Consider the following 24004-nt stretch of genomic DNA (forward strand, 5'->3'; position numbering starts at 1 on the left):
ATTGTTAAAAAAAATTAAGTCTAAAAATGTATATTTTTACATTTAATCCATATCTAAAACCTTAATGTAAGTATTTTGAACCCACCATTAATACAAATGTGAGAAAGAGAAAAGAAATCAATAAATCAGTTTGATTTTGAATAGTTGCATAAAAGCTTTAGGATTCTCAGTTCTTAGAATCACTGGTTGTAAAAGAAAATGCCAAACCTGAAAAGCACCTGAAAAAGATCCTAAAACCCTGCTACAAGCCCCGCCCTAAACCAGACTCCTCCCTCTGTGCCTGCAGAAAGGAGGTTGCCATTCCTCCTCTGATCCAGGTGCGTCTGCGTCTGACTGGAGTGCAGACAGAAGATCTAGTCCACAGCAGCTCACAGATTCTGCACAAAAATAATTGAGGATTGTTTAGTTTTTTCTCTTTATGAAGACTTGATCAGTTGTTCCCGTTTGGATGAACTCTTCAGTCAAGTGAGTTTCAGGTAACAACTATTTTTTGATTCACTAAATTCACTTCTGGGACTTTAACTGTATTTTGCTGTCACAAAATTGCTATTTAAAACACATTTGCACCCATTTAATTTAAAAACAATAAAACAATGTAAAAAAGCACTTTATTGGTGGTCGTAAAGTGATTTTTAAGGGATTTATGATGATTTTAGGCAACATTGCTGATTATTTTTGCATCAGTTTGACATTATAATGACGGACTTGGAAATGAAATAACTAACCTGTATCTGTTTTTAATTAATTACTTTGTTTTATTCCGTTTTATTTTATCCTATTTATTTATTTTTTAGTGTATTTTAATTCCATGACACGTCTTGGGTGTGTGTAATTTTTGCCTCTTGACCAGGACTCCCTTAAAAAGGGATCAGTGGATGTCAGTGGGACTTTTTTTCCTGGTTAAATAATGGTTACAAATTTTTAGTCCAAGATGTGTACAGATGTGTATGACTCTATTCTTCAGCATTTTTCTGATCTGGGGATTTATTTTAAAAAACATTTAGACTTTCAAGCATTTTAGATCAAATTTAATAGTTTTACAATTGTCTTGTATTTTTTTATCATCAAACATAAGTTCTGTTAAAAAACCACTGAGTTTAGGTACCATGGATGTCTTTTCTCCTCCCTTTCCTTGAGTTTGTTTATCTTCCCTCTCCTTTCATGACATCCATGTCCATCTCATGGCTCGCTGCTCATTGGTGTTGAAAAGTCTCTTCTACATGTCAGTGTGTGCAGGAACTAAGAACCCTGATGTTCTCTCTTTTTCCGTCTTGATTCCAGCAGATTTATGGTCTCAGAATGAGTTGGGATAAGCTCTACACCCTGTTGGGTGGAGTCAACAAACACTCCACCAGTTTGGGGAAGATCTGGTTGTCTGTTCTCTTCATCTTCCGCATTACCATCCTGGTTCTGGCTGCAGAGAGCGTTTGGGGGGACGAGCAGTCGGACTTCACCTGCAACACCCAGCAGCCTGGATGCAAAAATGTCTGCTATGACCACTTCTTTCCTGTGTCGCACATCCGCCTGTGGTGCCTGCAGCTCATCTTTGTCTCCACGCCAGCCCTGCTGGTGGCCATGCATGTTGCCTACAGGAAACGCGGGGATAAGAGGACCATACTGGCCTCCAATGGCACAGAAAAGATGTCCAGTACTGATCTTGAGACTCTGAAAAGGAGGCGTCTACCCATCACAGGTCCTCTGTGGTGGACCTACACCTGCAGCCTGTTCTTCAGGCTCATCTTTGAAGGCGGCTTCATGTACGCTTTGTACTTTGTCTACGACGGCTTCCAGATGCCCCGGCTCGTGAAGTGTGAACAGTGGCCTTGTCCTAACAAGGTGGACTGCTTCATCTCCAGACCGACAGAAAAGACTGTCTTCACCATCTTCATGGTGGCCTCATCTTCCATCTGCATGATGCTGAACGTGGCTGAACTTTGCTATCTCATCGGTAAAGCTCTCATAAGGTGTGCAGAGAGGTCAAAACGGAGGAAGCGTCCCTTCGCTGAAAGTGCAACCCGGGAAAATGAGAAGAACGAGATGCTGCTGTCGTCCTCCACTGATTCTGCCAGCATCAAGACAGTACTGACGAGTAAAGAGAAAGACGGAGTGTAGACCCGTCCTCAAAGTGGGAGTCCACAGTTTGAGTCAGAGCAGGGCTTCAGTGTGAGCAGCAGACAGAAGGGATGTGAGGTTTCCACGGGGAGTCAGGAGTGTCTTCAAGTTTTTGCCGCTTTATTCTGAAGGAGTTCTACCCATTTCATTCACTGATAAGCTAATTTCAACTCCTAGTGTTTATATTTGATTCAGTTCTGATAAATGAGTTCTCCAATCAGGTTGTACGGCGCTAACGTGAAAATCACACCAACAAATCACCCAATGCAAGAAAACATTTCAGATCACAAAAGCAATTAAGGAAGCAAAAAAAAAAATTAAAAAAGGATATCACATTTTATAAATAAAATGAAAAAAACAAATATCAAATACAATGTTTTGGACGACAAACGTAATTTACAGGATTGGATATAATGTTTGTCCATCATTTCAGCAGAAAGTTATTTGGTTTAAATCCGGTTCTGCAACAGGAAAGGAGCCATTTAGGTTTGTTTTCTACTGATCAAAATTTAGGAGCCGCAAAGTCTTATTTTAGTACTGCTGTACATTCATTACAATGTATTTTTTAATTATAAATTTGAATTATGTTTCTTTTGTAGCATAAATAAGAACAGAAACATAAAAAAACTACCACTTTCTTAACACTTTAAATTATTTTTTACGTTTGACAGAAGCTCGGATAATTTCCTTTCAAAATAAAAGACGCCTTTTGCCACACCGGATCATAACAGTGCAGCTCTGGACTGCATAAGATAATATGTGCTTTAAACTAATAAAGGATCAGACTTTCTACCAAAGTTTTTCTTAGTATTTGAGTATTTTTGAGGAATCCGAGAGCAACCAAGACCTCTTCAAGTTATCAGGGATGTAATTCCTTTGCATAGTTTATCTTTGAGGAGCATCTCTGACATAAATGTATAAACTTAATTAATTAAAATGAAATAAATGCTGATTTAGGAACCCTTACTTGAAAAAGTTCTGTTATTTTGTTTTTCTTTAGCCAGAGAGCCACTATGGAGAGGTAAAAGAGCCACAGGTGGCTCCGGAGCCGCCGGTTGCAGACCCTTGGTATAAAACGATACGATAAGCTCTGTACTAATAATAAAACTTTGTGAACATTTATTTAAAAATATATAATCAAGAATCAAGTGTTATCATCCAATCAGTGATTATGCAATAGTTCCTACCTTTTACGTTTCATTTTTTTAACATTTCATTTTAATTTTTGGCAATTATTTTGCTTTCTACATTTTTTGGATGTTCACTTTGGTTTCCACAGTTTTTTTTTTTTGTTTTTTTTTTCATCATTTCTTTTTTTAATCAAGTGAATTGTTGGTGTGATTTGCACTTGAGGGCCACCGTACGACTTATCTAAAATGTTTTCCATCACTCCATTTGATGCATTAGAAAAAGTTTACGAAACACCTTCTTCCCAGACAGGGACCCTTAATCAGAATGAAACCAGCAACTTTCAAATGAAGAGGCTCAAAGATACAGAGAAGCCTCTACTGACATCTAGTGGTGAGACTGAAACACCCACAGCAGGAAGATACTTCCTCGCTGTCTGTTCATTTGATGTAAAGTGAAATACAGGAGGATGCCGTTTATAACAGCTGATAGTTTGATTTTAAATTTTCTTTAACTGTAACAGAATAGAGTTGATCATCATAAAGATTCTGCTGTTTTAAAAATCAATACATTTCTTTTTTTTTCTGAGTTTATGAAAAAGGTCTAACACCTTTCATGGATTGTATATTTTTCTTAAAAAATACTGCACTTGAAAAACTTTATACTAATGCTTCCTATTTTAATATACTTGGCATTTGATAAATAGGGGGAAAAGGTGAATTCTATAACAATCTATATAAAATGATTTTATTGGAAACTAACTCATGACAGGTGCTTCTGCTAGTGTTTAAAATATATTCTATGAAATTTACTTTATAAAACACAAAGCTATATGTTTTATTTGACTTTTTGTTTTAATTCAGAGAGTTTATGGAAGAAATACAACATCAGAAATGTGCCAAACTAAATGCAATGCAGATTTATATCTGATGTGCCTTAAAGCTGAAGACCTGCTCTGTCATTTGGACCTGTGCTGTTCCTGTGTTGTGTGCTCACTCCAGCTGACTGTATCAGCTTTCAGCATGTTTTATTTTAGACCCAACACTAATCAGTGCTCAGCCTTTCACTAGGACTGAGCTCAAATTAAAAAAAAGTCTTTGTCCATCCAGGAATAGCTGAGTTGGATCACATCTGTGCTTTTCTTAAAAAAGAAAGCTGGTGTGAAAACAACGAGCTTAAACAAATCCTAGCTGCTGGTGTCAGAGACTGGCCGGGCCGTCAGACATGTAAATCCTGACTTTATATACACTGTACTGTGTTATTATGTTATGTAACTGCTATTGCAGCTCAGCAAAAAGTCGTGACTAAATGTCACTTGTCTTGAATGTTTCGCTCTTGAGGACACGGCGTGATTTGCAGAATTGTTGTATTTATGCATTGATCTTTGACCTCTTTGAGCAGCTGTTTGTTTTGAATTTTTTTTGTTTTTTTGGAGCAATCATAATCAACACAGACAACAACTCCCTGTACTTCTCAATCTAATAGTCTGCTTTAAACCTTTGGGATAGAAGAAGAGCTTTCTGGGAAATAACACGATTAAATGAAATCTTTGGGGTTTTCCAACAATGTTTTAGTACTTTGCACTTTTGAGCTCGTCTCTTTTTTATTAAATCAATACAAACATAAAGATAAAAAGTGTGTTTCATTTTTTGTGTGCCTTTTGTATGTATGAAACTGTTATGTGACAAAAACTTAAAATATTTTGCCCCTCTAATCTCAGCTTTGGTGCTCCTCAGAAGAAGTTTTCCTAAATTTGAAAGTCAGTGATGTAATATTTTATTTGGAAAGGGTCAAGTGCTGGTCCATTGTGACGTCACGGCACTTTGGTTGCAGACATTTACAAACTTTTCAACAAGTAATTCTGGTGGAGAAATGGAGTTTGTGGTCGGTAAGGAAACTTTTACGCACAGTTTTGGAGCTGTTTTGGGGGGGTTGGCAGGGCAGGGGCGTGGTGTGACTCCGGACAGGCTGATGACTTTGTGGACCCACTCATGCATGCTCACACAATGTGACAGTCCAGACATGGCTTGAAACGTTTGGTAGCCCCGTTCCACCCGAGCTCCATCTCTGACCGCCGCCTCCGCGCGCGCACAAACAAAAAAGTCAAACTCTCACCGCGCGTAAAAGGAAAACTTTTCCCATACGAGAAAACATGCGCGTGGAGAAGTTAGCGCACGAATTCTTTTTGTAGGGAAGCACAGAAAAAGACAGAAAAGGCGTTTTTGAACAGAAAAAAATCGGATCCAGGAGTTGGACGCGCTCTTCTACGATGTCACCTGTGAGGGCAGACGGATCCTCTCTCCACGTTAAAGTATGACATCTCCGCTTTAAAGGTATGGTGGATGAACGGGGACATCCTACACACGCACTTCAGTGGGAATAAAGTAATTGCGCACCAAGTTCATTAGGAAATGCTGCATTTTTACTCATACAATGTGGCTTTAAAAGCAAAAAAGCCTGACTGGCACTCAAGGGAATCTGTTATTGTGAGTCTGGAACATTTGAGTTTTTAACATTACTTTGGTCAAAGTTCAGTAATATGTACATATAGACAACTATAAGTCAAAAGAAAGCTTTTTTTTTGTCTGTTGCATTTGCGGTTCTCGTAAAAAAAGTCAGATAAATCTAAATGTTTTTGCTTATATAAAACTAAACTTTGAAAAAAATCCCATTAATGGAAATTTCATTCAAAGACGTCCAGGATTGTTTGTGTACTAAAAAAAGTTGAAAAAGAAAATAAAACATGGGAAAATCATGTCATTTTAAAATTTGCTTGACAGATTTTTTTGTCTTCCAGGTGTCACACAAGTTGTGAAACTCAGTCGATGGATTTATTACTCTTAATGCAAGAATATTTTAGTAAGTTTCTCTTTTTTGGCCTTTATTTTAATAACACAATCCCATTCTGATGATGAAACAACACTGAAATCAAGTTTATCACTTGACTTCAAAACCAACATTCCTGTATTTCCTTTATTTGAAATTAAAGTTTTTGTTTTAAATGGGTTTTTAACTCTTTGACGCCGGATTTATTATCAGCTATGAAAAAAAAAAAATCACTTATGTTTTTGCTTAAAATTAGGATGAATTTGGAGCCAAACTGATCTGATGCCTCTATTGACGTCTAGGGGTTAACACTAAAATATGCATGGAAAATGGAAGTTTCCAGATTGATAAATAGGAGATCTTAATGTCTAGATGTTTATATTGACTCAGCTGAACAATTTTTAACAGAAAGGCATAAATTCTCTTTTTTCATACTTTAAAAACAAGTAAGTGCAATAAAAATGTAATAAAATCCTTTTTAAGCATATTTTTTTTTAATTTAAAACAGTAGTAGTCATTTTTAATGCCCATTTCTGCTGTCCTGGTTTTATTGTAGTGTCACATTTTAATTGTACAGTAAGTGTTTTTGTGTTTTACAGCCGGCAGACAGTGAAAGGAAGGGAGGGTTGAGTGTGGATGCTGGTATTTGTGTGTGCGTGCATGTGCCACACTAGAGCCCCATCGCTGCTAAATGCTGTTTTCGAGCATAATAATGTTGATCTCAGCACATGCCTGCTGGGCAGGGGAGCGAGCAGGTGAGACACAGAGACAGGGCTGTCGCTGGGGCAGAGAGAAAGGGACTGAGCCACAGGTGGCCTGAACTGTACTACGCCCAGCAGCTAAAGCAAACTATCCGAATGGATTAGAGGCAAAAATGTTGGACTGGCTTGACTGATCTGGGTAGCGAATTTATTTACAGATGTTCTGCCAAGCATTTCATCCAAAAGATGTCGATGTCAGGCGTAGACTTGTAGGGTTTTTAAGCTTGGAGTAAGGCCTTCCAATCTTTGTGTTAGCAAATGTGAGCTCACGGGTTTCTTCGTGTGCTGACGGATTTTCTGCTTTGTCGTTCTCTCTTGTTTTTTGTGTTCCAGCCTGTACTTTCTTCATAGGCTTGAAAACTTGAAGCATGGGCGACTGGAGCTTTCTGGGGCGGCTGCTGGAGAACGCTCAGGAGCACTCAACAGTCATCGGCAAGGTCTGGCTGACTGTCCTCTTCATCTTCAGGATCCTGGTGCTGGGGGCCGCGGCTGAAGAGGTCTGGGGTGACGAGCAGTCTGACTTCACCTGCAACACCCAGCAACCCGGCTGCGAGAACGTGTGCTACGACGAGGCCTTCCCCATCTCGCACATCCGCTTCTGGGTGCTGCAGATCATCTTTGTGTCCACGCCGACGCTCATCTACCTGGGCCACGTGCTTCACATCGTCCGCATGGAGGACAAGCGGAAAGAAAAGGAGGAAGAAATGCGCAAAGCAAACAAGTTCCACGAGGAGAAAGAACTCCTTTATAGAAACGGGGACGATGCCGGGGGAGGCAGAAAGAAAGAGAAGCCCCCAATCAGGGACGAACATGGCAAAATCCGTATCAGAGGTGCGTTGCTGCGCACGTACGTGTTCAACATTATTTTTAAGACCCTGTTTGAAGTGGGTTTCATTTTAGGCCAGTATTTCCTTTATGGTTTCCACCTGAAGCCCCTGTACAAGTGTGCACGCTGGCCCTGCCCCAACACTGTTGACTGCTTCATATCCAGGCCAACCGAAAAGACCATTTTTATTTTATTCATGCTTGTGGTGGCTTGCGTGTCTCTTTTGCTGAATTTGTTAGAAATCTATCACCTTGGCTGGAAGAAGGTTAAACAAGGAATGAGGAATAAGTTTGTCCCTGATCATGAGTCGCTGCGCCATGTTGACATTGCAGAGCCAGAGCGTTTGGCCTCGGCCTCCAGAACTGCCCCATCCAGCCTCAGCTACCCTCCTAACTACACAGATGTGACGGCAGGCAGCGGCGTCTTCCTGCCACCTATGGACCCGGCAGCTGTGCCCTCCGCAGAGGAGATGGAAGCGCTCCAGCAGGAGGAGTCTATCCACCAGGCCTCCCCCTCCTCCCACTACTACATCAGCAACAACAACAACCACAGGCTGGCCACGCAACAGAACTGGGCCAACCTGGCCACCGAGCAGCAGACTCGGGAGATGAAGGGCACGTCTCCATCTCCATCCGCCTCGTCCTCCACCAGCAACGAGAACAAGTACCAGCAGCAGTCAGCTGATGCTGTTGTGCTGCTTCCTGTCAGCAGCAGCGGCACAACCAGCGACGCAGCCACCAGCGGCGGCAGGCCCAGCTCTCCCTCTATGGCGCAGGAAGAAGTCCACATCACCACCACTACAGTAGAGCTGCACGAGCCGCCAGTAACAGTTCGCACAGACCCGCGACGGCTCAGCCGCACCAGCAAGAGCAGCAGCATCAGGGCCAGGCCGGGCGACCTGGCTGTCTAAACATCTTTGTCCCCAAACCTCCTTCTCCAACAACCTAGTCCCTCCAACCCCACCCACATCCAAATTACTAAATCATCATCATGAGTCAAAAACAAAAGGACATACGAAGCATAGAAGGAAATTCTGAGTGCAATTGGTGAGTTGCTGAGACAAAAGTCTGTTCTTTTTGCGGGGCGTTCTGCACTCATGAGAGGAGTTCGGAATGTTGTTTCAGGTTCAAAAGAAGACGTGTCCACAACAGGCTGACTTTGGGGCAGAGATCTCCCCATGTTTCACAGCTTCTCTCTTTTTTGAACCTTATCGAACATTTAATGTCATTTAAAGCCACCAAGTGTCAAATAATTAAATTCTTATTTTTTTATTGCATTTAGAAAAGCACAAAAATCTGGCATTAATGTACAGAGAGTTTATTTCACCCTCCGCGAGGCTGGTTTGCCAAATGTGAATCATCCACAATCAAAGTAAATCTAATTTATTGTTTTTATGTGATTATTTTTGACAATTCAGACTGCTCTACGTTCCAAAGTAAACGTCAACATTTGCGATTAGGAGTGAAGGGTAAGAAGGACGCATCAGGGTTAAAACTGCTGGTTGGGGTCATTCCTGAGAGACCCAGAATGCACCTGGCTGTTTATGAGCAGGTCAGTAAATGAAAAAGAGCGGAGAATAGAATTCCCCTCATGCCTGCTGCCACTGTCGGTGTTGCTTTTCAGTCAGCAAATGCCAACAGAACAAAGCTTGTCGACCAGATTTAGCCTAAAAATATTATAAAAAGAAAAAAATTCAAATCCGTAGAAGCCATTCTTCTTGGTGCTGCATGTTCAAGAAACTGTTGCTGAGCTTCAAGCCAAAAATCCAAGTAAAGTCGCTCCTAGAGATGCAATTTATTTTCCTGATCACATTTCAAGAGCTTAAAAAAATATCCTTTCACTCTTAAATCTCATATTTGTATAAGTTTGCGTTTGCAAATGACACAAAGCACGGCTGTCACTGCACCTTTCACAAAGCAGCAGCGCTCTGACTCTATTGTGTCGCGTTATTTATGATGCTTGGACAACTTTTGTGCAACTAACTAGACTGGTCAGCAGCTGCAGTCCTCCGTCTGTGTCGTGGTACTGTCCTATTTGGTCATTCTCAACCCTGGCACTTTTAAATTAACATTCATTTGCTGTGCTCTCAACACTTGAAAAGAGATAAAAAGCAAAACGAATGCATAAAATCACACAGTATTACATTTGTACTTTGTATTTTAAAAGTGTAAGTGATAAACCAAAGAATAGACATTCTCTAAGCCTCATATTTTCCACTTTGAAGGCCTCCAGTGGGTGCAGTATGATGGTACAGCAAGAGATTGTGTGCTCACTTAAAGTGTTTTCTCTGACCACAGCTGCTTTCAGGACTACAAGCTGAAAGCAACAATCTGCATTTCATTTTTTTGAATCCTGAAGTTTACATTTTACAATTTGAGAGATTTGCACTTTTGAGAAAAAATATTCTGAAGTTTCTGTTCTAAACATAAAAACAGTGCAAACTCTCAAACGAAATGAAGTCTTAACTAAATATGGCAGAACAGCTTTAACAAGGAAACATGAGCATCTTCAGTCCAGATGAAGACCTAACGATGATGATAGTGCTTTTAAATACTGTTCTCCCCCATCAGCACTTTGGGTAGATATATCAGACACAGTTGGGAGAACGTGAGTTGGGTAGCTGGCCCTTCCCTAACCCTGCAGCCTTGACGGGACGCTGTGTGCAAAAGCCCATCAGCGTCAGTGAATTCTCTGAACTCTCCTGTTTCATGCAGAGCATGAGCTACTGAATCATCCGGGTGGAGGAACCATCGCAAAATGCTCACAACAACCGCTTTTCATTGCTGTCTTAAAGGAGAAAAGTGCCTTGTGAATGAATGATTCTTCTGTGAGAACCAGTTGATGTAAATGTTCATTTACCTCAAATGTTTACAAAACTGTTAATAAATACATTTTTTGTACCATATTTGATTTTCTTGCTTTTTATTATAGTTTTATGACTCCCTTCCTCGCATTAAAGTTCCACTCTAATCATCTTTTGATCTTTTTCTTAAATTGTTCCCAGTGGTCTTCTAATTATATCTATGCGGTTTCAGCCAAATTCAAAGACTTTTGTCGTTCTCTAGGACATAGTTTCTGCAGAGCGGTGAGAGTTCATTAGAAATTCACCTCTGAGTTGTAGGTGAGACTGTTGGCACAGAGCAACCCCGCCCCCGTCCCCTTCTTGAAAAAAGAAATACACACAAGCACAGTTTTCACCTTAATTTCCTTTATATATGTCCTCCGTCATCAGGAAGGAATGCTATAAGAACATATTAAAAAAGCTAAAAGCATAATCTTAATCGGAGTGGGACTTTATGGCTTTAGTGTATTAAAAAAAAGGCTCGATAGGTAATTGTTTGACCGTATTATAGTATATATTTAGCTACAGTTAGATCTAAAGTCTCAACTATAACATCAAGCTCCTGATTTGAGCTTTTCTCCCTGTGCTGTGGATTCTTAACAATATTAAAATGTCTCTTCTATTGGATTAACTAAAAATACTGTTGTTAGTACCAGTAGCTTCTAAAATGTTCAATGTATTTAGAACAGGGGTCAGAACCCTTTAACATTAAAAGAGCCATAACGTCTTACTTTACCATGTAGAAAAATAAGACACGGATTTGTATTTATTGCTGCTAGAAATATGATAAATATAAATGAATGCTTGTTTTTTTTTTTTTCCAAAACATATTCATATTTTTTTTAATAGTAAAACAATTCCTAACTTTTGAGAAAATTTCACATGACTTCCCATCAAAATAAAAGACACCGTCACACAGGATCATGCCAGGGCAGCAAACATAGCAGGAGGTAGTGTAATGTCTTGAGTGATTTAAGAAAAAAAACTATCCTCAGTTTAATTTACCATTAAATCTGTAAATCTAACTAAAATTAAATCAGAGCTGATTAAGTGAACCTTATCTATTTTTGAACCATATGGCACATTTAAAATCCTTGAATTTACTTTGATTGTAGACAGTCCACCTTAAATTTAAGTGTGCCTAATTATGAATTCTGGTTGTACTTTCTGTGGTACACAAAAGGCTGTCAAAATGTTCAACTTTGGTAAATTACTAATCCAAATCACTCGATGGATCCTAGAATAGAATAGAATAGAATCTTTATTATTCCCAAAGGAAATTTAAGATTTGTTGGAGCATTATGGGTATTGTAGTCAAGAGCCTAAACTTTTGTAATTTGTTGAATAGCTTGACTTATCTGACAATGTTGCTTTGCTAAATGCTGTGTATAGTCGGAAAAATACTATAGTTTTAAAATTATAAACATGTATTGATTCATCAACTAGAGAGCCACAAAAGAGGGGTCAAAGAGCCACCTATGGCTCCGGAGCTTCAGGTAGCAGACTCCTGATTGAGGTTGTCTCCAGACGCAAACAATAAAAAGTTAACATCAAAACTATCTTAGCTGATAGCTAAACTCCAATTCAATTCAGTGAGGCCAAATTGTCTAATCTTGATTTTATGTGCAGCTTATGTTAGAGAACTAAAGATTAAGGGAAACTGTGTATTTGGTGTATAATATGTTCTTGTGGCATTTTTCTGATGATGGAGGACATATATTTAGATAATTAAGCTCAAAATGGTATTTCTGAGTATTTAAATTATTCAGATTGCATGTGAGTGTGTCGTCCTGTTGGAGACCGGTGTTCTGTTCAGGGAGTACCCCATCTTTACCCAACAGTAGGTGGTTTGGCACCAGCAACCCCGTGACCCCAATAGGGATTTAGAAGGTCCTGAATCCAAAAGAATAAAGGATAATGTATAATTATGGATTATAAATTGAATTAATGATACAAAATCTGATTTTGTGTTGTATCTGGGGTTCCATAAATCGATTCTAGGAAGAGGTTTTCACTTTATCCAAAGATGTGTTCCCGGATGTACTCAGTCAACAGCTGACCTCTCAGCATTTAGGAACTCCCAGGAGGAGCAGGAGGAAGTTGTTTGGGAAAAAAAAGCCTGGGAACATTTCTTATCTCTTTTTTTAATCCCCTGCAGCTTCGACAACCCCAACGTGTCTGGATGACCTGGATATCTGGTGGGTCTTCATTTTTTTTTATTATTATTCAAAATATTTAGAAAAATTAAAAATAGCTTGAATATTAATATCATACTTCATCATTTTGCAAAAGTTCCTAAACTAATTTTAAAAGAATGAGTTAACGTACTGTTGCTTGTCACTCAGGCCTGAGCATTAAATCTAGGTTTGCAAATGAAAACGGTAAATATTTTCAAAAACAAAACCTGAAGATGTGCAGTCTTATTTACTTTAAGCCCAACTTTATTTGTCCTTTCAAAAATTGACAATAGTTTAAGCACTAAAATACATAATGAGTTCTGCAGATTCCACCATCAAAACGACTTCCAGGATTTAAAAAAATAAACTAAAATGAAATAACCATGAATACGTTTTTGAAAACAGGCCACTCATAAGTATACTCTAACAAAGTTGGAATTTTTAACATGGGAGTCAATACAAAAGGGTCCCACTCAAAAACCAGCCTCCAGTGGTCATTTCTGGGATTTCTGAATTTAGTGAGTTAGTGGTGAAGATTTGGCTTAAGATAACCAAACAAGTCAATCAAATGCTCAATATTTGTGAAAGAATGACTCATAAAAATATATAAAACCTCCAAATTTTACAAGCCAATTAAAAATGTACAATTTCAGATAAATCAACATTTAATTTACCAAGACTTATACACTTTTATTCAATATGTACAAACTCACATTCACCTTGGAGCTCTTAGCTTGGTAACGTTTTTGACATTTCCAGTATTAATAAAGCCTGAGTCACTTGAACTTGAGGTTGATCATGTGCTGCTAGTTTTTGGGGTGTCCAGGTTGTGGAGGGTTGAAGGGGAAATTAGCTGCAATTTAAGGGAGAGCCGTCATGAAACGGAACGTACCACTTTCATGCGAGTTGGTAATTTATCGTGAAATATTTGTAAGGATAATATGACATACAGGTCATACTGTCGTGTGGTGCCCTCACGCCGCACTAGTCGTTAGTAATGTGCACGTACCGGCTCCTTAATAAACAAGCATCAATGAGAGGATAAACCAAAACTTACCCCTGTGTGTTGTATGAGGTTTTGCTTGTAAGGAAATGTTGGTGGAGGACCCAATATGCAGGAGATCAGGTCTGATGACAGAAACTCAACATTTAATAAGTTAACAAAAAAAACATGACAAAAATCATAAACAGACCTGACAAGGATGAACTGAAAACCAGATATTTAAATAGGCTGAGGGCAATTAGCAGAAATGAAGACAGCTGTGGATCATGAACATGAAACAATTCAAATCAACTGACAAAACCCAAACCAGAGTTCACTATCCTGACATTGACACAACCTGACCCCAACGCCTGACGAATTGATTGATTGATTGATTAATTTGGTTTATTTCCAGCACTAATTCTAGACAATACAAATGAACTCACACAGATGTATCAAACTCATCACATAAATAATGAAATGCTTTGATTAGAAAAACCAAGGACACTTAAGTCACATTTGATTAATTAACATGAGTGATAATTATCTGATGTCAAATAGAGCTTGGTTTATTGTTTGAAAAGGAGTGGAAAAAACAAACTTATATAATCCCGCCAAGACTGAGTTCTTTTATTTCATGGTTTTGCATACTTTTCATAATCCTGTTCTGATCAGGTCGAGTGCAAAACATAGCTCAAATTGATTACTAGTTGACTAGTAACTAGTGATTGGTTGATTATCCTCAGAAAGCATTCTTTCATGATTTTTGCAGAAAAATAAGTGCAAGAACAATTTCACTCTTTGGTATCATCGAGTGGTCTACGATCTTTATATTTTAGGCGTGTCACCTGTGTACCCCACACAGATTCGTCCATTTTCCCTCCTCGGACAGCTCATATCTACCTGAAAAGCAGTTGTGACTAAGACATAACATTTAATTGCTTTACTTATGTTGGTGAAACTAGTTAGTTTGTGACACTACAAGCCAGAAAATCAGAGATTTTCAGGCCTCAGTGATCATATAAACAGAAATGCAGGAAGTACCTGCTGGCTCCAAAAAACCAAAATCCCAATGACTTCTATTAAGAAATAAACAGCTATTAGTCAGTTATTCTATTTGTCAGAATAACAGTTCTTGATCTGATACCTCACTTTTAACATCTTCTTGATAATCCTTTTCTTTTTCATAATTTTTTTATTTATCGTAAGTTATTCAAGTTATAAATTGACCAATCAGACGCCTATATTGGTGCTGCTGGCCTCTTTGTTGAACCTTCAAAACATTTTTTGACAGATTCTCCTGAGCCCTCTTTCAGTGGGAGGGGTGTGGACTTCCAAAAATCTCACTGATTGGTTAAAGTGGTGGTTGCCATGGAAACAATGATTAAGGGTGACTTGGACCAATCGTGGCTTACTGACGTCTGGCTCCAACATGGCGACGTCAGAGAAAATGGTGACTAAATTATTTTCATTTCGTCGAAGCTTGGAGTAAAGAAATTTTTGATGAGTGACGTCACACTCTCTAGGTCCAGTTCTTATATACAGTCAGTAGTCTGAATTAAAAAAGTTCTTCAGCTTGTTTTTTTTAACTGATAAACATCAAAACATTTTAGAAAAACTTAGTCTTTCACATAGTTAATGTTGTTTAGTACAAATGTGAAGGAATCCTTACTGTGTTGGTGATAAGCGAGGAAACAGAGATTTTATAAAACTTTGAAAGAATGACAACCTTATGTGTGACAACAAGAGAGGTCTGACAACATGGTGGCACTGAAGCTAGAAAACAGTTTTACAGTTTTTAAATCTGTGTTAGAACATAAAAGTATGCAGTATCTCTGGAACTAATGGCTTCCTAAAACTCAGTCAACTCAAACATTGACTCAAAAACACATCATATTTCTGTGCTTGATTACTCAAAGACTTTAACCTAACTGCACTTATTCTGACTTTGCTGAGAAAGGCGACATAATTCAGGTCACGATTTGTTTTTTCTGCCGTTTCCCATCCACTTGGCTTCCTGTTTGTTCTACTCTGATCTTCAGCCTCCCAGCTGCTCCTTTCCTCCTCCTCCTCTGCATTCCAACAACCAATATTCCATCTTGACGCTGAGTCAGGCTCACTTCAAAGCAAACTTCTGATATAATTAAAGTGAGACGGGTACGCCAGTCTCTCACCTGAGAGTCAAACTTAACCACAAACACACTCCCATCAGTTACAAGAAGATCCTTAGTGAGAAATATCACAAAGGAGATTTGTAATGTTTCAGTCCTTAAGTTCTTCTGAGTTTAGGTAAATATTTTCAGGAAAAAGGATAGATTTAACTTTGAAAAAAATATTTAAAGAACATTTTTTTTCTTTATTTATATATTTAGCTTATTTATTTATTATAGCTTTCCTTTCTAAATTTGGATTTTTAAATGATATCAGTTCCAACTTTGCACTGATTTTTGGTTCGGTACACATCCTTTAGTTAAAAAGAAGTTGTGTATGTCTCATTTCCGTATGTAGCAACGACAACAACCGGCTCATAAGTTCACAACACAAGTACTAACACAAGTAGTTCAGCTCTTGCAAGATCTTGTTCTGGTTTTGCTGCGATGTAGAGATCCTCAAAGGAACTTTGTGCACTGTGCTGCCAACTAGTGGTTGGGGTTTAAATTGGAAAAAAAGTAAGACTGAAATACATGCTTATAAATAATGAATTAAATATCACCTTGGCAGTATTTTAAATTGATACAAATATTGCCAAAAAGTAAATATAGACAATATATATATATATATATATGTAGGATTGATATTTGATTTTTCTTTTCATACTGATTATTGATCTGCATATCCTATGATAAAGTCTGAAATCGTGTTGCGTTTACTTACATTGTCATGTAAGTTATTGTTACTTAAGGAATCTTAATGATCTGAATCTGTTTTTTGTAAAGTATAAATATCTGATTATGAATTATGAACCAGATATTAATCAGTCATGTATAGAAAATGGTTATGTAGGTCTAGTGTGTGATTATATAAGTTCACTTCCTCCCACTCCCTTCATAGCAATCTATAACTTGACGCCTCATCATCTTATGTCTGACATATTTTTGTAAACCTCAATTGATTGTATTCTACATGCATTGTTCTTGCTTTGATTGCTTAAAATAAACAATTTCAAATCAAATCAAAGATTAAATCTTATACTCTTAATAAAATGTATTATTTAGCTTGTTAAGAATCCTCTCTACCTCTCGCAGTACCTGGTGGTAGTCACTGGTAGTCCTTTTTCTGTTTGGTCCTGGCAATTTTGGAGAAAGAAAATCTTCAAACTAAATAATTTGGAGGTGGTTTTGGTGTTGTAAATGTAAACTCAACTGATTCACATTCATGGAAACAGTGACAAGCAGTGGTTTTCTAAAAAGGATCCCACCTGTGGAAAGTATAAGCTGGTAAGACTTATATAAACGAATGGTCATGGACGAGCTCTGACGTTACCAGCTGAGTTTTGAAAGGCAACAAAATAAAAAAGCCTGAGGTAAAGTGGTATGGAAATATAAAATGTAGTCTACTCCACCCATTCCAAAATGTTTCATGAAAGGACGGTTGAGTTGGACAGAGGAAAGTGAGTCCAGCTATGAGTCTACAGGCTAAACTTAAAAAACTTTGTGACGAAAGCTTTGTTAACTGCAATGCACATCCGTTTATTAATGGTGCAAATTCTGACTTTTTAACAGGAACATCAACAAGTCTGCAACCAAATAGACCCCAGGGCCTTGTGTGGTTCCTTTATCCCTCCATTAAGGCTCTTTGGCTTCAAAGTATTAAATATACGCCTTAAAAAATAATAGGTTAGTTATTTATTTGAAACAGGATGCATTTTATTTTGAAAGGAACTCACATTTCCTGATGTCTAGAGTAAAATAGAAAAAATTGTGTATGGAAACATGATTTAAAAACACACTACAGGGAATTTAACACTACTTTAATTCATTTATTGTAAATATTTAAAAGCATCTTTTTTTAATTGCTTAACAGTCATAAAAAATAAAGTTAAAAGGTATTTTTCTAAACAATAAAGTGGGAACTTGTGGTTCTCACTGGGTTTTGGTCTGTAAAAAACTGGACGAAATGACTCCTTCAGCATCTAAGGTTGCAGACTCTGGTCTAGTCAGTATTTTATTCAGCTCTTGACACATAAAAAATATTTTCTACCAATTTTTCACTGTTACAAACACGTTGATCTGTGCACAGCTGGATTCTAGAGAGGCCAAAAGTTCGGTAAAAATTCCTTCTTTTGTCACCAAAGGTGTAGTTTGAAATGTTCCTCTTGTCACATGATGGGCTGTAATCACAGATAATATTTTAATTGTGGATTGACTAGTTTTGAAGATAATCAATTTCACAATGGGGTTTAATAAAATTGGGTCAGAAAGCTGGAAAAATCAGACAAAACAATTACAAGTAAATGTGAATTTAAGGTTTATTATATGTTCACTCATTTCCTTTTCTGTCAATTAAATAATTAAATTTTCATTTTATCCCAATTTGTTTTTATCTTTGGGAATCATAGTTATTATATGCTTTTTTGTTAATAAACAGTACATGCTGGCCCTTTATGGTTATTAGAAATACTGTTTTTGGTGAAGCAACAACTCCTAAATACTAAAAGGTGGAGTTTTTGGTAGTTGTACCTTTTTTTTATCTAAGCACAACAACACCAATCCCCATTTTTAAAGTCGTCAAAACAGAAATCCTGAATTTTCCGTCCACATTTCCCAAAAGTTTGACCACACAGAGAGAAATAAATGCCAGGATGTGTTTTTTTTATCCATTCTGGCCCTGTGAAGACCCACTTGGCCCCATGGTGGAAAAGCCACTTCTAGAGAAAGCAAGTGTCGACCACTGAGTCACCAGTCTGCAGCTAAGAGCGGACAGGAGGCTAAATTTAGCCTTTAATCACCTAACAAATTCACACTCAGCCCACAGCACAAATACCTCAGACCCTCTTTATGTATTTCAGGAGTGTGATGAATTTGTCTCTCCAACGCCTGACCACTGGCTGTTGGGCGGACTGGGATTTGTTGGACAGAAACTGATCTAAGTTTCTGATCAATTAAAATGTATTTAATCCAATTCATACATTTAGTTTCTTTTTAACTTTTAATTCCAAACAAATTCCCAATTGGAAATTGAACTAAATAATTAAAAACATTGGATTTCTAGATGCATCAAACTGACTTGGTGCATGCAAAATATTTGGAAATTCTTTTGTTGATAAAATTCTTAACATCTGATTTAGAAATGTTGTTGATTTGGTTCAAAGTCTTGTGAAATCTATGAATTGATTGAAACATTATAAAGTGTTTTTTCCCCTCAGTGCAGAAGGATCAGACTCTCAGAGGTCATTCAAACAGACCTTTAATTCAATTCATCTCTCTTGTGGTGTCTGTCTTTTTTTAAATGATTGATGTGATGTAACTTTCCAGGACTGTGTGTGTGTGTGTGTGCGTGGGTGTGTGTGTGTGTGTGTGTGTGTGGTCATGTGCGATGGCTTGTTTTGACTGTGCATCCACTGAGGGAGGGGCCGCGCGGGACAAAAGAGCATCGGGGCAGTTGTGAGAAGGCAAGCCATTTCTATGGGGACACCTGCAGGTCAGGCCAGGGTATGATACCCATAATGCACTTGGGCAGAGGTCTGCAACCTTCAACACCTGAAGACTCATTCAGGTTGATTTCTCACTGACCTCAACCCAGTAAAGACCACAAAGTCTCACTTCATCCTTTAGAAAAACAAGACACTGATTTGTATTTATGTTGTTTTCACTGTTGTGGTAAATATAAATTAACTGTTTTTTTGCATAAATAAAATACATCAATAGTTTTTTTCAAAATATGAAATAGTTTATATTTTTAGACAGAGGCTCACATGATGTGTTTTCAAAATAAAAGACACTGTGAGCAGTAATTTAAACAAATAATAATATTGTATTTCAGTTTGTGCTGCATTTTAGCCAGAAATGTAACAAAATGAACAAAAATTGAATCAGAGATAATTAAGTAAGACTTGCCATATTTTTCAAAGAGTAAGAAACACTTAAAGTCATTTAATTTGTTCAAAAATAGGAAATCTTCTTTATAATCTGGTGACCTGGATATTAAAAGAATCTGTCAAAATGTTTTAATTTGACTTGTGGTCCTTCAACTGTTTATCAATCATTTGTATAAAGTTTATGTTAGCTTACTTTGCTTTTTTCAGCTTTACTTTTTGCTTTACAGTTACTTTATATATTAAAATATTTAAATGTTTCTTTAACCAGAGAATCCCAGAGAAGTGGTCAAAGAGCCACATGTTGCTCCAGAGCCTCAGGTTCCAGACTCCTGCACTTTGGTAATCCCACTGACTATTGAACCTTTAACACCTGAGGCGTCGTCAGTGATGCTTGAACACAAAACCTTTAACATAATGTACACAATCAACGGAATTCCAGGAGATTCTGAAAGAGAAAACGTAAATCAAAGACCATAAACACTGGAGCTCCGCTGTTAATGGGTTAAATCAGCAGAGTTACTCACATAGTTTTATTATTTTGGAATGTATAAATTTATTTCCCCCTTTTTTGTGACTAAAGCATAATTGTAATGTTAGCTTTCTAAAATGTACTCCTCAGATGTAGAGGTTTATTGTTTTTATAATATATTAATGGGATTGATCCATATTTTCTGTCATTTTGACCTTCATTACTGCACAAAAAGTCAAAGAAATGTAAAGATTTGAAGGAAAGAAATCAGCTTGAAAAGCTGCCCGAAATCCTAACTTTGAGTTTAGTTTTTTATTTATTATTTCCACTAATATTCATAGTTTTCATAAAAATTACATATGTGATAATGCTTGATTTTTAAAATGTACTCCTCAGATGTAGAAGTTTATTTTTAGGTTGTTTTCTGGGCAGATTTTCCCTTTTTTAGAATGTTTTAAGAGGATTGATCCATATTTTCTGTCATTTTGACCTTCAATACTTAACTGCACAAAAAGTAAGAGAAATTTAAAAATTTGGAATAAAGAAAGCAGCTTGAAAAGCTGCCAGAAATCATAACTTTGAGTGAAGTTTTTTATTTATTCTTTCCATTGATATTTATAGTTTCCATAAAAAAGGACTCAAGTTGATATGACTGTAGTGAGTATTCCTTTTCTATAGGAAAGTGACACCTTTTGCTGTTTGTGAATAGTTAAAGCATAAAAGAACTTACAGCATAACTGCAGAAAAATAAAACTGTTTTTTTATTTGGAGGCCAAACTGCGGCTCACCTGATGAACACACTTGCTCAAACTCTTACTCTGAAAACGAGGAGGTGGGAAGTGTGATCCTCCTGTCTTCGGCTGAGAGTGCTGTGCTGGTATCACTCATGCGGAGAGGATGTGGATCTGGCTCTTCACGCAGTCACTCTGTGAACACTCGCCTCCCTTCTGGCAGGAAAAAAGAACGTCTGAAGCTGCCTTTAAATCTCAAAAAAATCCACACTTGTGTTTGTTTCAGGATTGAGACTGGATTAGGTCTGAAAGAGGGGGTTTGGGTCTTTGTTAGGCTGTGGTCCTGTGGGTGTGTGGTGTGCAGAGATGTGGCTCCATGATGGCAGTGAGAAGTAAATAAAATAAATAAATAAAGATGAGTTAGGTGACTGTGATGACAATCCTGCTCTCGCTCCTCCACTATAGTTTACCAAATAGGGTCAGGCATTCTTAAAATTACCCTAATCCAAACCTCCCCACCCTGAACCCATCAAGCCAAGGTTTCCCCACTCCGTCTCTGTGTCATCCTCAGTCTGGGAAATTAATAATCCTGCTTCCTGTAAGAGCAGTAAATGAAGCTGCCGCTCGTTTCTCAACCTGAGAGACGGGCTTGTTGTTGCCCTTTCGTCCCCCCTGCAGCTGCACAGCGGCTCTTCCCTCCCAGCTGCTGCTCTATTATCATTAAATGGAGACATTAGTTCATATCATGTGATTGGAAGAGGATTCATGGCACATCAGAGGCCCTAATCGCTACCTATAGTCTACCCCGGGCCTCGCCCACTTGACCCTGCTGAGCGCAGCGCTTTCTTTATGCCCCCTGAAAGAACTGGGGATTGAGCTCAAACAAAAAAAGAACCCACCAGGGGGAAAAAATGTTTTTACACCCACCACGCTCCCTCGCAGGCCCGGCGGTGTGGGAGCGCAGGGACATTTTAGCTTTAGATCAATGGGACAAGTTACTGGAGTCTGGCCAACTCTGGCAGAGAGCAGAGAAAGAAAAGAGCTGGCCTCTTCAAAAAATTGGGTTTTGTCACCGTGTTTTGTACCTCCACGCATCCATATGTGCACCCCAGCACTGAGCAAATAAAAAGACAGGAATGTTTGGGATCTTTTTGTCTTAAAGTGAGAAAATGTTTCAATATTTCTGCTTGCGTGGGGGGAGTGTGTTTTGAGGAGGTTCTTTGACGTCAGAGAGACTCCTCTCAGAACTTCAGCACTGAAACGAAGGCAGATGATGATGATGATGATGATGATGATGATGGGTGTCATTGTTTACAGGACCGAGTGAGGCTAATGAAGCAGATGAGAAAGCCCATCATTTCCTGTGATGGGTTGATGGCGAGGATGCAGCGCCTCCTACTGGGAGAAAGATAACGGTGACTCTGCTTGACATCCAAAATTCTGCAACATTTGCTGCAACAGCTAGATGCTGAATTCCTCTAGATTTCCACACATCAGTCCCTATTAGTCTCTGCTAATGTTGGTAACTTTCCCTGAGAAAATGGAAAATACTGAAGCTTTATTCATAATCTGGACAAAATCATGAATATTTGAGCCGGAGTTTGAGGACAAATAGAACAGAAAAAAAGAACTTAATCACAAAAGCACAAATACAGAAAGGTATGAAAAACTCTAATAATGCAGTATTAATCCACAATATAAAATAAAATGATGCCATTTATATTTTAAATGAATCAATCATTTTATTTATAAAGCCCTTTTCATCAACATGTTGTTGAACACAAGGTGCTTAGCAAAAAAAAAAAAAATTAAATACATAAATAAAAATAAAAGAAAAAAGTCACAAGTAAGATAAAAAAAACAACAGAAACACACAAAAGGAAATAAATAAATATGCAAGCAAAGAAATGAATGAGTAAATAAATACATAAGTAAATAAATAAGTAAATGAATACATATGTACATAAATAAATACATAAATATGTCAATTAAATTATTTATTTAAAGCTAAGTTAAAGAGTTATGTCTTTAACTTCCACTTAATGATCTAACAGAGGGAGAAACTCTCAGATCCTCGTTAAACAGTAGAAAACATGTGGAATTTCACCGTTATAAAGAATGCTGCCCAGAAAAAACGTGAATCTTTAAGATGAAAATGTTTAACTGCACCTTAAATAATAATGAAGTCAGACTTCTGCACAAAAAGAACCTGATTTGTCAACCACAAGTTTTGAATGATATAAAGTCAAGCAGGGAAGACATTAAATTGTAGTTTTATTGTGTCTGAACTTGGAAAATGCAGTGTTTAAAATATTTAAAGTTCATAAATTAAGCAGAAAACTGTTTCAAATTAATTAAGAAAAGAGGGAAATATGAATTTTACTCTAAAATGTAACCATGACTTCAGCAAATAAAACTTTCATATCTTCCCTTGCAGGCCTTGGTTAATATAAATATTGTTCTTTCTAAAATATTAATTAGGAAAAAGTGTCACTATGTGACACCCTTCAAATCGTCTTTCTACTGAAAACATGACACTTCCTTAGATAAAGTTAAGTTCACACAAACCAGACAGCAGGCTGACATTATACTGACTGAAGTGAAATAAACTACAAATCAAAATTAAATTGAATGGTGATGTGGGCTCCTTCACAGCTCAAAAGTTGCAAACTTGTGATTGACTGATTAATCTGGAAGTCATTTGAAAATTAAAAAAAAGATATTTTTATGTTGGACAGAAAGAGTTTCAAGAAAGTGGTTTAGATTCTAACTATTAGAGCAACATGTGAAGCTATGCTTTCAAAATGTCTGCAAACTTTGATAAACTGATGGAGTTTTATACAAAAGAGTAGAAAAATGTTCCTCCTTCATCAGCTGAAGAAAATAACTTCTTGATGCTAAAGGTTGATTTTCTGAACGTTGAAATATGAAAACATTTCAAGGAAATTTGGTTTGGACCCAAAGAACTTCTATAACCTTTTCCCCCTTTCAAATCTTTCTTTTATCTCCAAAGTTCTCAAAAAAGTTGTTGCTAAGCAACTTTTTGCGTTCCTGTTTAAACCAGAGAGCGTTCAGCTGGGATGCCTCCCAAACTTTAGAACTCTCTCTCCTGA

General features: G+C 37.6%; 2 protein-coding genes across 4 annotated transcripts; both read left to right on the plus strand.

Moving 5' to 3' along the window:
• The first annotated feature begins 317 nt into the window (after positions 1-317).
• On the plus strand, positions 318-4875 carry LOC112155314 (gap junction beta-2 protein). Of its 3 annotated transcripts, none has more exons than XM_024286849.2 (2): positions 318-476; positions 1282-4875. In XM_024286849.2, exon 2 carries the CDS (start codon positions 1300-1302, stop codon positions 2110-2112), a length of 813 nt encoding a protein of 270 aa, XP_024142617.1. In that variant the 5' UTR covers positions 318-476; positions 1282-1299; the 3' UTR covers positions 2113-4875. The 3 variants fall into 3 exon arrangements, with proteins under 3 accessions (XP_024142617.1, XP_024142619.1, XP_024142620.1); XM_024286851.2 differs by having other exon boundaries at positions 1285-4875; XM_024286852.2 differs by having other exon boundaries at positions 318-465.
• A 22-nt stretch (positions 4876-4897) lies between these two features.
• gja3 (gap junction protein, alpha 3) lies at positions 4898-10535 on the plus strand. The gene is made up of 3 exons (XM_024286847.2): positions 4898-5573; positions 6038-6099; positions 7161-10535. The coding sequence occupies exon 3, from the start codon at positions 7196-7198 to the stop codon at positions 8561-8563; it is 1368 nt and encodes a 455-aa protein (XP_024142615.1). The 5' UTR covers positions 4898-5573; positions 6038-6099; positions 7161-7195; the 3' UTR covers positions 8564-10535.
• The last annotated feature ends 13469 nt before the right edge of the window (positions 10536-24004 follow it).

This window comes from Oryzias melastigma, linkage group LG21, assembly GCF_002922805.2.
Source record: "Oryzias melastigma strain HK-1 linkage group LG21, ASM292280v2, whole genome shotgun sequence".
Lineage (NCBI taxonomy): Eukaryota > Metazoa > Chordata > Actinopteri > Beloniformes > Adrianichthyidae > Oryzias > Oryzias melastigma.

What these genes read in the sequence shown, in the direction of transcription:
- LOC112155314 (XM_024286849.2), top strand. Translation starts at nt 1,300, where the DNA reads ATGAGTTGGGATAAGCTCTACACCCTGTTGGGTGGAGTCAACAAACAC.
- gja3 (XM_024286847.2), top strand. Translation starts at nt 7,196, where the DNA reads ATGGGCGACTGGAGCTTTCTGGGGCGGCTGCTGGAGAACGCTCAGGAG.